The following is a 14,396-nucleotide window of genomic DNA, read 5'->3' as shown; positions in this document are numbered from 1 at the left end:
ATGGCCTTTTTGCAGCTTGCTCCCATTCAAATGAATGGGATTGAGCTTATTGTACCAGGCATCATCGCTATGCAATGTATGTCACTGTGCTAACTATACAGTGAAGAGGCTGCAATGCATTTCCAAGTGCTGCAGTCCCTTAAAGGCTATGGAAACATTGACAAATGTATACACTTACTAAGTCCCCTGCAGGAAAAAAATGATGCAATTATCTGTTTTTGCATTGAATTTTCCTTCTCATGCATTTAGAAAGTTTCATTCTTCGTTTGCAGGCTATCCTATATTAGTGTTTCTAGCTGGAGCCTTTTTCAGAGGCTGTGTAGCATAACCACTCCCACACAATACTACACAGCTTTCTCTCCTTTGTCTCATCTTCTCTTTAAGTATCTGATGAGAGCAGAAAATTCACCAGGAGTGCATTACAGCCCTCTGTAATAATAGCTTTCCCTGCTCTCTCCCCTCCTGATCTCTTCCACCATTCCCTGCCACTGTCCTACAGTCCTCTGTAATAGCTCAGTGGAAAGATAGTGAATGTTCATTCAAAACAGGGGGAGTAGGCTAGGGGAGGCGCTGCCAGTATATTCTGACAGAATTTGCTAATATTTTAGTCCTCCAGTAATCGCCTTGGAAAACAATACAACTATAGAGGAATCAAACAATCAGAAATTTTTTATGCAACAAATTACAAAAAGTCTTCATTTCCAAAAATACATTAAGTTTAAAAAAAAAAGGTCAAGGGTATACAATAGTCTTTAAAACACCTGATTGGCATGAGTGCAGGCAGTCTAATCCCCCTTTAATGATGAACCCTGTTAATTCAGACCTTTAAAAACCACGTGTGCTTTTATTTGCAGTAACATTTGCCACAAACCTATCACTGCTCCATGCAACCCGTAAGTTGTAGTCAATGGAGCCCTAATGTTCCTGTGTATGCTTCTGACTTAATACAGAGGGGGATTTTGTTCAAATCGGATTACACGTGTCTGGTGCTGTTCTTCTCTAGAAGGATTGCTTTTAAGGGCTTATTTACATGTTTTTTACGGCCGGACGATATACGCTTCCATCTAAGCAGTGTCCACCCCCCCCCCCCCCCCATCCTTCCCTCCCACTCACCGTCTCTCTGCCTCTCTCCTCCCCTCCGAGCAATTTGCAATGGGAGGGGGCGCGATGGGCCTGGAGCTAAGCTCCCACACCCTCCTCGCCCCATGTCCATAGCCAGCAATGAAAGTGGGCGGGGCAGAGCTTTGTTCTGCCCCCTCCCATTGCAAACTGGAAGAGAGAGGCAGAAAAAGTCGGTGAGGGGGAGGGAACTGCCTAGATGGAAGCGTATATCGGCGGGGTGTGAAAACCCGACCGATATATGCTTGTGTAACATAAGCCCTTAGGGGGCAATTTCTTGTAATACAGTGCTATACAGGTATTGCAGCACATTAAGTAGGCACTCTGTTCTGGATGTGATGATTGTTGCCGCTCTAAACCACACTCAATAGCCCTATTTCAACCTGGCTTAATAGTTGCCATGGCTGAAACATGTGGCATTACTTGTGATGCCATTCATTCTAAGTGTAAGGGTTCCTTACTTTTTTTTGTGCCATCTGTTTGCTTGTGACTTTTTTAATTCTATAGACTGTGTTCAAATAAATATTTTCAACTTATGAACAATAAATGACATTTCGAGATCTCTGCAACTCCTGTTATAAGATGTACTAATATATAGATTTTTCTTAGGCCTCATGTCCACGGGGAAAATCAGATCCGCTGCAGATTCTACATGTAGAATCTGCAGCGGGTCCCTCCTGCCCCGCGGACATGAGCGCTGAAAATAACAATTTAAAAGCATTTACCTATCCGTAGCGGGCGGCGACGCTCTGCTCTTCCTCACGGCCGGATCTTCATTTTCGGCCGGCGGATGAATTCCTGACGCTGGCGGCACGTCGCCGGCACGTCGTCGACGTGCTGCGCGCATGCGCCGGGCACATCCGCCGAGCCGAAGCAAGGGAGATGCGGCCGTGAGGAAGAGCAGAGCTTCGCGGCCCGCTGCGGGTGAGTAAATGCTTTAAATTCCTATTTTAGGTCTCCCGCGGATCCGGACGGCTTCCATAGGCTTCAATAGAAGCCCGCGGGAGACGCGCATGAAAATGGAGCATGGTCCAGATTTTTTCATGCTCCATTTTTTTTAAAATCACTTTTATTGACGATCCGCGGGTATTTATCTACCCGCGGGTGGTCAATGCATCCCTATGGGGTGCGGATCAGCGCGCGGGAGATCCGCTGCGGATTTTAAATCTCATTTTGCCCGTGGACATGAGCCCTTAATGTCCCAACTTTAAATCTCCATTACAATATCTTTTGCCCCTTTTTATATAATTAAAAGTTCTTAACTTTTTTTTTGTCTTCTCCCTTCTTACAGAGATGCGCTCCTGCCTCAATCCGCCTTATGGACAATGCACAGTTTCAATTTGGTAAGTTGGCTTAGTGCAGATAATGATTTGTGCTGATGTAACGCTGTAGAGTCTTCCTGGATCCAGTCCTTAATGTGTTTGCAGAATGCTGCTACCAGATTATATCCTCAGAGTAGCAGACTTGTTTAACAATCAATACCAATCAATATGTAATTATTTTAACCCTCGGAATGTCTTGTTAATATGCCGTCCAGTTATCTGAAGCCTTCAGTTAGGGACTGAGACCTTAATTAGTGAACAGTCACTGTACTGTATGTGATTGAGGAAACAAATGGACTTCAGGGAAATAAAGCATGTAATGTGTAGGAGAGCAGCGACTTGTCAGCAGAAATGCTCTTTGTATGGGAAGACTTAGCATTGTTAGGTGTATTGAGATGGAGAGCCTGCATTATAGCGCTGCCGAAATAAGACTGCCAAGCCGGTAGCTTGTAGTGTTGGCCGGTGGAGAGTCCTACTGGTGAGATCTCCAGTGGGGTCATTTCCTAGAATCTGCAGAACCAACCTTTCAGTTCAAATGTACTAAGACCTATTCCTTCATATATTACCTTATGAACAGTTTTAGCACACCCTAAAATAGCAAAAGAACTTGCTGAAAGGGGTATTCCAGGCAGAATTGATTACTCTAATCCAATGGTCGGACCCCAAACTATATCTGCAACAGGATAGAGAACCCTGCCTTGGGGGGAATTTGAATGGATCCACAGTCTAGCATGCGCCTGGCTGCCCCATTAAAATTTAAGTCCAATTTCACGGCATTCACAGTGTAGTAAAAATGACACTTTACTCTGTAGGTCAGTATGATTACACCAGTACCACATAGCGTTTTTTATTTTTTTTTTTGTGGTAGCACTTTTAAAAAGTTGTAGGTGTCAAAATCATTTTATAATGTATCAATCTATAAGGCTATCTGAGGGCTTTATTTTTGAGGTTTGAGCTGTAGTTTTTACTGGTACCATTTTGGTGTATATACATCTTTTTATCATTTTTCATTCAGGTGTTTTTTTTTTTCTTTTTTAAGAGATAGGGTGCCAAAAATGCTGTAACTGGCAATGTGTTTTTGATTTTTTTTTTCTTTTCTTACAGCTTTCCCTCATGGGAGAGTTATGCTATTTCGACGATTCAGGCTTTTATGGATGTGGTGATACCAATGGTGTGGGATTTTTTATTATTTTTTTTTTTTAATAGGAAAAGGGTTCAAAAAACATAACCTTTTTTAAAAAAAATTTAAGTCCCTTTAGGAACCCAAATGGAGATAACTTGTGCCATTTACAGCAATTCTTCTGTATTGCAGTAAATGTTTTTTTTATATTATTACCTGTTAAACCCTGCATGGCAGCGTAAGGAGCCTACAGCAGGCCCGGAGTTGGCATGCCAAATCCATCTACACCCCTTGATCGCATTGGGGCTGATGGAGGCTCCCTTCACTTACTGCTTAGATGTAGCAGTCAATATTGAACCACAGCATCTATCTCTGATCGTTGCTGGTGGCTTTCAGTTGTTGTAGACAGTTAACACATGTCAAGAATTTTATGCAGGCTCGCCTCCCAAATCTGCTCCATACACCCTTAGCGACGGCATGACGTATATTTATGTTATAGATTCGAAAGCGGGTTATAGTAAGTTTGTCATACTCGTTGTCCACTACAAACCTATGCTAACCATTGGTAGGAGATAGGAAACCAAGTGTAATGGTACTTTTTGTTCAACACGCAGTGTTCTCCGGTCTCTAAATCACGGTTTTCACGGTATGCAAACGATGTGAATTGTCTGATGAGACGGACTAGTCTCTGTTTGCCGGATGGCAACTTCATTTGCATACCATGAAAACTTGTGATTTCATGACCAGTAGAAGATTGTGTTGAAACAAAAAAAATACTATTACCCTGTCTTTCTATCTCCCATCTGTGCTTGGAATAGGTTTTTGGGGTACAATAAGTGTGTCAGACTCCATTTTTGAAAAGTTGAGGAGCTCAATGGTTGTGAAATCTCAGAGGCATAAATGGAAGGCACTATGAAAATCTTGATGATTTTGCTGGCACCTAAAGTCATATTAACTGTAGGCTTGCCGGCATATGGGCTAAAGATTTTAAGCAGGCCACTGAGTCTAAAACCATATGGGAGCTTAGGACATGTCTTTGATTTGGGCTTCAGGTTTTCAAACTACCAACAACTTCTCAGAATTTGTTTTATTTAGCAGAAAATGACCCGTCCTTGCATCAAGATGACAAATGTAGGACATAGAAATCCCCAACTGCAATAATAGTGCAAGCCCTCAGTTCTTTCCTCCAACAAGTAAATCAAAAGTTTGTCAGTATACATGATTTTTCCTAGCTGTAGGGCAGATCATCTGTAAATAGGGTCTATACAATCAAATGCTGAGCTCTGTCATTGGCTGCAGAACCGGAGCATTTAGCTAGCAACGCTGCAGGGCAAAGCAGGGAGCCAGGGGAGGTGGGTATATGCCTATTTATTGTTTCATGGTAGAGGTAGCTTGGTTTTATTTAAAAAAAAAAAGTCTCGGACAGCCCCCTTAGGGTACTTCACACGGGGCAGATTTTGGTGTGAATCCGCAGCAGATTTCACCCTTTTAATTGAAAGCGCGAGGTTAGCTGTCCATGCACATCAAAATTCTCATCAAAATCTGGTGTGAATTTAGACGCTGGCTTTCCTGCGAATTATCCACTGTGGAATACCCACACCAAATCCACTACATGTGAAAGTACCCTTTAAGCAATGTTCTCATGGGGCGGATTTTATTTTCCACCCTGAAAAGGTTCACAGCAAATCCGCTCCATGTGAAATTTGAACTTAGAAGAAGTGCTCCCCTGAAAAAACACCATCTTCCATCCCTACATCCTGCCACCATTACCTAATTGCCTGCCACACTCTGGATGTCTCCTCTGTGTATTGCAGTCACTTCCATGCAGTGTAGCCCCTTGTCTGGTGCTTATCAGGCACCATATTTATGCTTGTTTCAATTTCACATCAATTCCATGATGCATCAGCTAGAGCCTGTACCATTTCTGCCTGCTGTGTGGATAGTGTAAATATCATTAACCTTTACATTCATCTAAATAAGCTAAAGTCCATAAGTATACAGTCATGGAGGATGAACCATCATCTTCTGTAGTAGAACTGTGTGACAAGAGTCACTAATCATCAGCAGTAATGTGATAGGAGTTTTTGTCCCCCTGAGAACAGCATGTGTGGTACAGGCCATGTAATGTCATCCACAGACAGTTCTAGTAGTGACCACCTTCAGAGAACATAAAGGTTAGAAAGGTTTAAATTACACACTATACGCTTTTGACAAGCTCTCTTTTTCTTAGAAGGGTTTCCCTCATTCCCCAAAAGACACAATAAAAAAAGTTTATCACAGGGTATCTGTCTGCAGGGATTTCTAGTGATCAGCTGTAATCCATGGGGAACCCAACAGCGCCCGGGCAGGGGGAATTAAATATTACACAGTTTGTAAAGTGGAATGCATACATAGACTACTATGTTAACTGTAGATAAAAATGTGCTTGGGTAGCTGAAGGGCCACTAGTACTGCGGATGAACTTTTAACTATAAGGGAACTTTTAGACAGCGATGATCGTGCAAAGCTGAACAATAATACACTGCCAGCGGCTGAACGATTACACTGTGCAACACAATTTTTGTAACTGAAATGCAGATAGGCGGCTTATAGTAACTTTAGTGCGCTGAATGCAAATATGATATCTATTTTTTTCTGCCAAGTAAGGTTTTCCAGTTATGGGGAATAATGTAATCCAGTTGCCGTTGTATTGTATTTTTTGTAAATCTGCCTCTACAATTAATCCAGTCGGCTTGCCATTAACCTTGCTTAATAACAAAAGTGATTGTCAACTATTTCACAATCACTGTTACACACTGCTGCTGACTGAACACTATAAGGGTAGGTTTATGTAACATATAGGGTATGTTTCCACATGGTGGAAACACTGCGGATCATCCACCAGTAAGATGTAATTAATGAGCTGTGTTTTTACAGGTCATTGGTTAGACTAAATAAAAGAATCCTAAAACAAAAATACATTTGGTATCGCTGCGTCTGTAAAAGTCCGATCTATCAAAGTAACGCATTTACCCTGCATGGTGAACGTTGTCCGAAAAAAAAAAAAAAAAAAAAGGGCCGCCAGAAATGCGCCTTTTTTGGTCATTCTTTCTCCAAGAAAAAATGCAATAAAAAGCAATTAAAAAGTCATATTCCAAAATTATACTAACGCAAACTACAGGATGTCCCACAAAAAATGAGCCCTCGCACAAATATGTGGATGGAAAAATAAAAAATGTATTGTGTGCAGGAGATGGCAGCAGAAAATAACTTTTAAAAAAAATTAAAAATAAAAGTAGTACAGGAAAAAAAAACTAAAGCTGCATAAGTTTGGTATCGTAGTAATTGTACTAACCAATAGGCGCAATGTCCACATGCACATTTTATTTATAAAATCCACGCGTGGCCCCCGCACGGCAGCTGCGTATGTCTTGCTGCCCATAGGGATGCATTAGCATCGGTAGGGCAGCTAAAAGCATGCAAATCGCAACACACTCCATTTTCCGTGGGTCTCCTGTACGGACAGCTCCCGCAGCTTCCATTGAAGCCAATGGAAGCCGTCCGTATCTGCGGCACAAGCACAGCTGTTTTTGTGCTGTGCCGCGGATACGCGGGAGTGCAGGGGATTTAAAATTAAAAAGATAGCACTGCGCATGCGCTAGGAGCGTCGGCCGGCACTCCCGGAAGCATCCGCCGTGCTGAAGAAAGAAGATCCGGCCGGCGCAGAGGAGACTCTCCATGTCCTCGGGCGCACACAGATACCACTGTGGGATTCAGCAGTGGTATCCATGCGTACAAGCGAACATGAGGCCATAGAATAAAGTTATCAGGTCATGTTTGTTGCAGTTCGTGGGCCGTAGAAACAAGACGCACCGAAAGATGGCGCAATATATCGTGTTCTTTCTCATTTTGTTCCAGTTGGAACTTTTTAAAGGTTTTTCAGTACATTATATGTTACATTACATAGTACCATTAAAAACTTCAAGTCGTCCCCTAAAAAGCAAGCCCTCCTACAGCGATGTCGATGGATAAATAAAGGAGTTATGTGTTTTTAAAATGAAAAAAAAAATCATGCTCTCTAAGGGGTTAAATAACTTGAAAGTGAGACGTGCTGCTACTATTCAGTTTTACTAGTGTAATCGGCATGTTTTCACTTTACAGAGACATATCAGTTACTTTTGTTTGAAAATTTTTTACAAATTTGTTACACAGTGTAATTTGTTTGCTCAGTATTTGTCCAGTCTATGCTGGCCTAAAGATAAAACAATGATCGGCCCCGTGTAAACAGGCAGCCTTTCATCTATGGACAGCTGCCTGTTTACTGTGAATGGAGGCGGCCAGCTCGAAGTGATTTCCGGATTGCTCCTCCTCCATTCACTGAAGGATTATCCCTCCTATGTGAAAGCTTAAGGACGCGACTTTTGTCCCGTGTAATAGAACCCAAGTTAAATGTCTGCAAAGCCAACTGCTGTCCTATCCGTTACACATCATTGATGACTTTTACTAATGGATGGAAGGAATCCCTTTTTCACTTCCACTTTTTCTTCTACTCTGAAACCATAAAGCTGATGTAAATGATCTAAAACCATAAAGCTGATGTAAATGATCCTCTTACATATATCTAACATGGCGTGAGATGACAAGCTTTGGGAAACATATGTTGCATTATTAACACCTGACGGAATAATGCAAATGGTCTCTCTCCCCCACCCCCGCCCCTTGCGCCATTCATCTCACAATATCTTGATTCAAGAGGAACGGAAAGAAAGGACACATCTGTATGTCCCATACTCTGCCTAAATTTGGTATACCCATGTGTGGACAGTCGCAGCGCAACCATTCTGCCTCTCTTAATATACCTAAGCACGTTGTGTAGTCGATAAAACATATACGTCACCACCTCTCTGCCCGCTCCTACTTGACGTAACCATAGAAGGGCGAACCCCAGAACCTTTTTACCTCTGTTTCCCCACTCCTAGGGCTCTTTTAAAGGAACCTTTCAGACTTGCAGGATATTTTATGTTGTATGAACATCTGTGTTTTGTTTCCCACCATGAGCAGTTGAGGTCTCAGTTGGCATGGCTATAGCAAGAAGCAGCTTTTACGTTTTAACCCTTTCATTGTCAGCCTGGCCAGGCATCTACTCCAATGCAACATTTTTGACATCCCAGCCTGACAATGAAAGGACACAGAACACATTTTACCTCTCGATTCTTCCCCAGAAATGACATAATTTGAGCTTGAATGCTTATCTCATTGAACGTTCATCACAGCCGCTTATTCATTTATCTTTGATTTATTTGTGCATGTGTGTATTTTTATTTTACAGGGCATGCTCTTAAACCTCAGGTGGCCTCAATTTTTACTTCATTTTTGGATGGTTTAAAAAAATTCTACATCACAAAGGTACAGTTTTTTGTGTGTGTTTTGAAACTTTTTTTTTTTTATTTACATGACGCCAACTAGACTTTTTGCAAAAAAAAAAAAAATGTCCGTAGCATGTCCGTTGGGCGCATACTGCTTTTAGTTTCTAGTGGTATTAAACTATCCGTGACTGAGCATTGAATTCTGAGCATTTATTATCCTGCTGAGCCCATAAAGGCTCCCTATTAAACATAAAGACCCATGTGTAGCATGATAATGTGTACAAGGTAATATTAGGAGTCTATGCACACAGCTGCTGTTTGCCATGAGACAGACACCGCACATCCCTGGGTAAAACATGCAATATATCTCCGGGACCCACCGCCTATTGTGACTTCTGTCTTCCCTGGCCCACAGCCTAGCTGTATGTGGTGGCAAACATATTGGCCGTGTTGATTTTCAGCATGCTTTAATCCTTTGTTTCCATAGTAGATGATGAGCTCTTGCCAGACCCCCCTTATTCCCTTCTCCCCACTGAAGAAACTATTCACAAGTCTGCATTTTTATGATGCAGTCAGAAGACCAAACTTTCCACCAAACTACTTTCATCCAACTACTATGGGTTGAAATGCCATCTTAATGTGCAGACACAACCCTAAGCGAATAAGACAGTGGCTTCTGGTGCCCAGGCTTTAATTTCTAAGAATTCTTCAACTCTTAAGCATTTAATTGGAAAAGGAAAGGTGTTGAATTTAGACAATCTCCATATACTTGCTGTTTATTTACAAGGTTGTATTAGTTTACATAAATGAGTCTGCCACCCTTGCCCATGGGCTTTCCCTGGTATTGCAGCCCTGTCCAATTACTGTAATGAGGTCCAAATGTGATGCTTTTACTGCCTACAAAAAAGACCAAAAAAATTCTACTTTCACCCCACCCCCCCAGACAAAATGGTAAGCCCATCCTGCTGAACAAAGGTAGGTTCAGCTGACTTATATCTAGTGCGCATGGCCATCTTAACATAATCTAGAACAGAGTTCCCAAACTCTAGTCCCCACACCCCAACAGGCCAAGTTTGCAGAATTTCCCCAGTATTGCACAGCTGATGAGATTGTCAGTGCACCAAACATTGCCACAGGTGTTCACTCTATAGGAAATAGAAATCATGTCCTCTTTGGGGGGAAAGGGTCACGAGGACTGGAATTTGGAAAACTCTGATCTAGAGAGAGTTTATTTTTCCAGACTTTCCTCATAAAATTGGTGTCACTGGAATGCGGATCTAGTTTAAATGCACTCTTTGTAGAGAAAGAAACGCCTAGAAGGAGTTGTTAAAAATTTGGCATGCAGTTTCATCTCACTCAGATATGTAAATAGTGTTGTGACGTGAATAAATGAACGGTCTAAAAGTGGTTCCACCTTTTGGCTTATGAAAAGGACCTCCTTTTTTCGCTTGTTGATCACTAGACATGCTTTTTATGAAGCAATCAAAGAGATTTTCCCCCTGTTAGTTTGAGAAGGGGTGCCTTATTGGACAGCGAGAAGCTGGATGATTATATCAACGACACCTGGGTCGTGTTGCCCTGACGGTTAGGGACCAGTGGATGCGTGTGAGCACACACAAGGTGATGGGGCTCAGGGCGCCCTTCATAGGTCACCAGTAGAGAGGATCTTCTAATTGTCCGACAAACAGCTTCAACAGTTTCATTGTCCGCCATCCAGAGGCAGGTGGCATCATCATTACACCCCTGTGTCTGTTGGAAGCATTTCGAGGTACTTGGCTGAAGGACATTTGGTCTCTCGGTGCCCATTATGTGTACTGCTTTTTACATACACCCAACAGTTGCCTCCGTTTGCAGTGCTGTTGCAAACAACTAAACTGAGCTGCTATGCAGTGGAACCAGGTTGTTTTCAGCGACTAATCCAGGTTTTGTTTGGGTCGCTGACCATGTCTGTTTTTGTGTCTGGAAACCCTGGGCATGAGCACCTCAATCCTGCCTTTGCTGTGGAGCAGCACACTGCCCATATCACTGGTGTGATGATTTGGCACCCATCACATGCATCAGTCGGTCGCCCCTAGTAGTGGTACGAGGGACAATGACAGCTCAGCGATATGTGTGGCAGCTTCCAAGAAGCATTTTCCAGCAGGTCCAACAGGGTACTAGAGCCTCCATGCCCCCCCCCCCCCCCCCCATCATATCTTGTACCCAAGCTAGAGGAGGTCCAACAGGGTACTAGAGCCTCCATACCTGCCCGTTTCACATCTTGCATCAAGCTCGAGGCGGTCCAACAGGGTACTAGAGCCTCCATGCCAACCTGTATTACATCTTGTCTCCAAGCTAGAGGCGGTACAACAGGGTACTAGAGCCTCCATACCCATCTGTATCACATCTTGTATCCAAGCTAGAGGCAGTACAACAGGGTACTAGAGCCCCATACAAGTATACAGTTTTCACCACTAAATTATTTTTTTGTTCTGATACTGTAATCACTTAATGTTACAATCACACATAGAAAGTTTCATACGATTCTGACAACTCTTCTTAGGTGCTTGATTTTTTTGACAAGGAGTTACATAACTAGTGGTCCCAAATGGAGTGTCCAATACTTGTAAATCATTAAAGGGCGTTCCAGAAAAAACTGTAAAAAAAATTCTTTATTGTACCTAATAGCCCATTTTTATAAGATCAGAAGTAAATTGGTAATTACCTGCGATCTCAGCATGTGCTTATTGCTAGTGCTAGTCTGCAATTATGGCGTATGGGGGTTTACTCAGCTTGCTGCTGAGGCTATGCTTCCCCTAACGGTATAAGCAGGATGTAGTAGGGTTCTCCCTCCCATACAGACGCATGCACTGCCTCTATTGGCTAACAGTATGTGCCTGAACCATGCATGCATGGAACTTAAGAGAATACAGTGGGTAGTGGCCACACACGTTCCCAGCATTTAAAGTGCACCCATCAAAATGGAATGCTGCTAGTGACGTCACTGCAAGGCTTCTCCGGGGATGGAAGAAGCGCCGACACCACAGGTCATGTGATGTGTGCCAGGATCACAGAGAGGGGCGCACTTTTGGAACCCTGATTTCCAAAGTTATTGTATGCTAAAACTTTTAAGATAGGTGAGATCAAATAAAAGTAACTCCTGTGAACCATTTTTTACAGTTTTTATAATTATCCAGGAGGGAATATACTACAAATTAGGAAAAATGGGTCTCGGCAATGTTTAAATTTTTGTTTAATGGATACAATTAATTAGGAATATTATTTCAGCTATAGAAAGGATTGTTTTTTTACCAATGTGTTAAAATATTTAAATACAGAAATATGTTCCCAGTCTCTTTATTTAATTAAAGCCCTGTACTGTTCCACTTTATGGTTTTATGCAGCAATTTGTAGAAAATACAGCTAAAAATGTTAGTCTTGGGAACAGAGCTGCATGTTTATTCTCAAACAGTCTATTCTTTGGCAGACGATGTAGAAACCGTCCTGGTGCTTGGCGGTACTTCCACGGGTTCTTCCAGCGCCTTCCATGATCTGACTAAATGTATAAAAGATGCTGTCTTCTAGTGGGCCTGATGCCTGCACACATGTATAGGATGCTGACCTCAGCAATATTGTAAATCCATTCTCTAGGAGCTTATGGGATCAGCGAGTCCTAGTCAGTGGGTTCCCAGAGAAGAGGTAGCTTTGTAGATTTGTGTCACCATTTAATAGAGACTACCTCATGCTTTTTGAAAAGTGCCACAGCTGGGACCACGTGGTACACCTTCGAAGGGTGCCTCTAACAGGAAATTGGGGAACCATTCATAGAGTGCTATAGAAACCGCTGACACTTAAAGAGCGTAGTAGTTTCAGTAAATAAATGTTATTCTTTAGGGGTTTTCTGAGATTTAAAAAAAAAGTGTTATCGACAGATTTGACCCCAAAAGGAAAAACAAACAAAACGCTACTTCTCTGCCTGTAGTCATCCGTCCGTGTCGTCCCCCCCCCCCCCAATCCAGCACAGCCACTCACAGGTCTGGTTGCAAGAACTCCTGAATTGGTCATGTGCTATTCACTGGTCACATGACCACTGCAGGAGCCTTGGGGATTGGAGTGATTATGCAGCAGGGACATTTATTGGGTATTTGTTTTTTGAGCTTTTTTATTTCTTATTAAAGCCCATTCCCTGACCTTGTGGAAAGAAAGGAAGTTTTAGAAAACCCCTTTAAAGGGGTGCTCCCATCTTGGCTTTTCATGGCTGAGATGGGAAAACCCAGCCCTCTATTTACGACTACCTGCCGGAAACAGCTGAGCGAGCAGCACAGCACTGGTTTCATAGCTCTTGTTGAAGTGAATGAGAGCTGTGGAAGCGGCATGCCGCAGTGCCCTACACTGCTTCTCGAACTCCCGGGTTACGAAAACTGAGCAATGTCCTGTGCTACGCTGTTTCCATAGCTTCCATTCACTTCAATCCAAAGCTATGCAAACACCACTGCGCTGAAGCGCTCGCTGTTCTTGTAGATAGGTGGCTGGTATTTAGAGCAGTGGATTCCCATCCTGGCTATGAAAAGCTGTGTTGAGAATACTCTTATGTGGCAGAACAGGTCAGCACATGGTCGGCCTTAAATCACCCTACTAGATGGTAGCGAGATGTGATAACTAATAGTTCCATAAACTATGTGGTCTTGGGCAAAGAACAAATATTACCTTTTGGACAGACAGACCGTTCTGTTCTCCAGCAGTAAGGACCTCTCCGTGCCAAAGTTTTTTTGGCAACTTTTTAGCCATCTTAAATTATGGCAGTCCTACCATCCAGTTTTAGCACAAGACATCAAAGTTTGTATCTGATGTTGCCGTATTCAGATTTTTAATCTTTCATTTCTCTATGAAAAGGGCTTGTGCCAATTGTTGCTGGAATAATTCTGGTTAAAGGAACACTAAATCTAGATGTTACTGATGTGCCTCCATGCCCGCGTGTCTCACATCTTGCATCAAAGCTAGAGGAGGGCTAACAGGGGACTAGAGCCTCCATACCTACCCATATCACATCTTGTATCCAAGCTAGAGGAGGTACAACAGGCTACTAGAGCCTCCATGCCTGGCCGTATCACATCTTGTATCCAAGCTAAAGGCGATACGACAGTGTACTAGAGCCTCCATGCCCGCCTGTATCACATCTTGTATCCAAGCCAGAGACGATACAACATGGTACTAGAGCCTCCATGCCCACTCGTATCACATTGTGTATCCAAGTTAAAGGAGGTACAACAGGGTACTAGAGACCCCATGCCCGGCTGGATCACATCTTGCATCCACGCTAGAGGAGGTACAATAGGGTACTTGAGCCCGCATGCTTGCCTGTATCACATCTTGTATCCAAGTTGAAGGAGGTCCAACAGGGTACTAGAACCTCCATACCCGCCCGTAATCATATGAGTCTGCAGGATGTTCTGCGGATTTTACAGTCTTGTAGGAATCCTAGAGAGAGCACAAGGGGTAATATGCTGAGGA

The 14,396-nt window shown here is 42.8% G+C and overlaps 1 protein-coding gene across 2 annotated transcripts in view; it reads left to right on the top strand.

Moving 5' to 3' along the window:
- The window catches only part of AGPS (alkylglycerone phosphate synthase), a 187,333-nt gene that overhangs the window by 122,687 nt on the left and 50,250 nt on the right, over nt 1-14,396 (top strand). For both annotated transcript variants that reach the window (XM_066575785.1, XM_066575786.1), the window contains exons 12-13: nt 2,411-2,462; nt 8,870-8,946. In XM_066575785.1, the coding sequence (XP_066431882.1) occupies nt 2,411-2,462; nt 8,870-8,946 (129 nt within the window). The remainder of the gene's footprint in view (nt 1-2,410; nt 2,463-8,869; nt 8,947-14,396) is intronic.

The sequence above is a fragment of the Eleutherodactylus coqui genome, chromosome 8, assembly GCF_035609145.1.
Source record: "Eleutherodactylus coqui strain aEleCoq1 chromosome 8, aEleCoq1.hap1, whole genome shotgun sequence".
Taxonomy (NCBI): Eukaryota; Metazoa; Chordata; class Amphibia; order Anura; family Eleutherodactylidae; genus Eleutherodactylus; species Eleutherodactylus coqui.
Note: the sequence above shows the minus strand (reverse complement) of the source record. Positions and strands in the feature narration are given on the sequence as shown.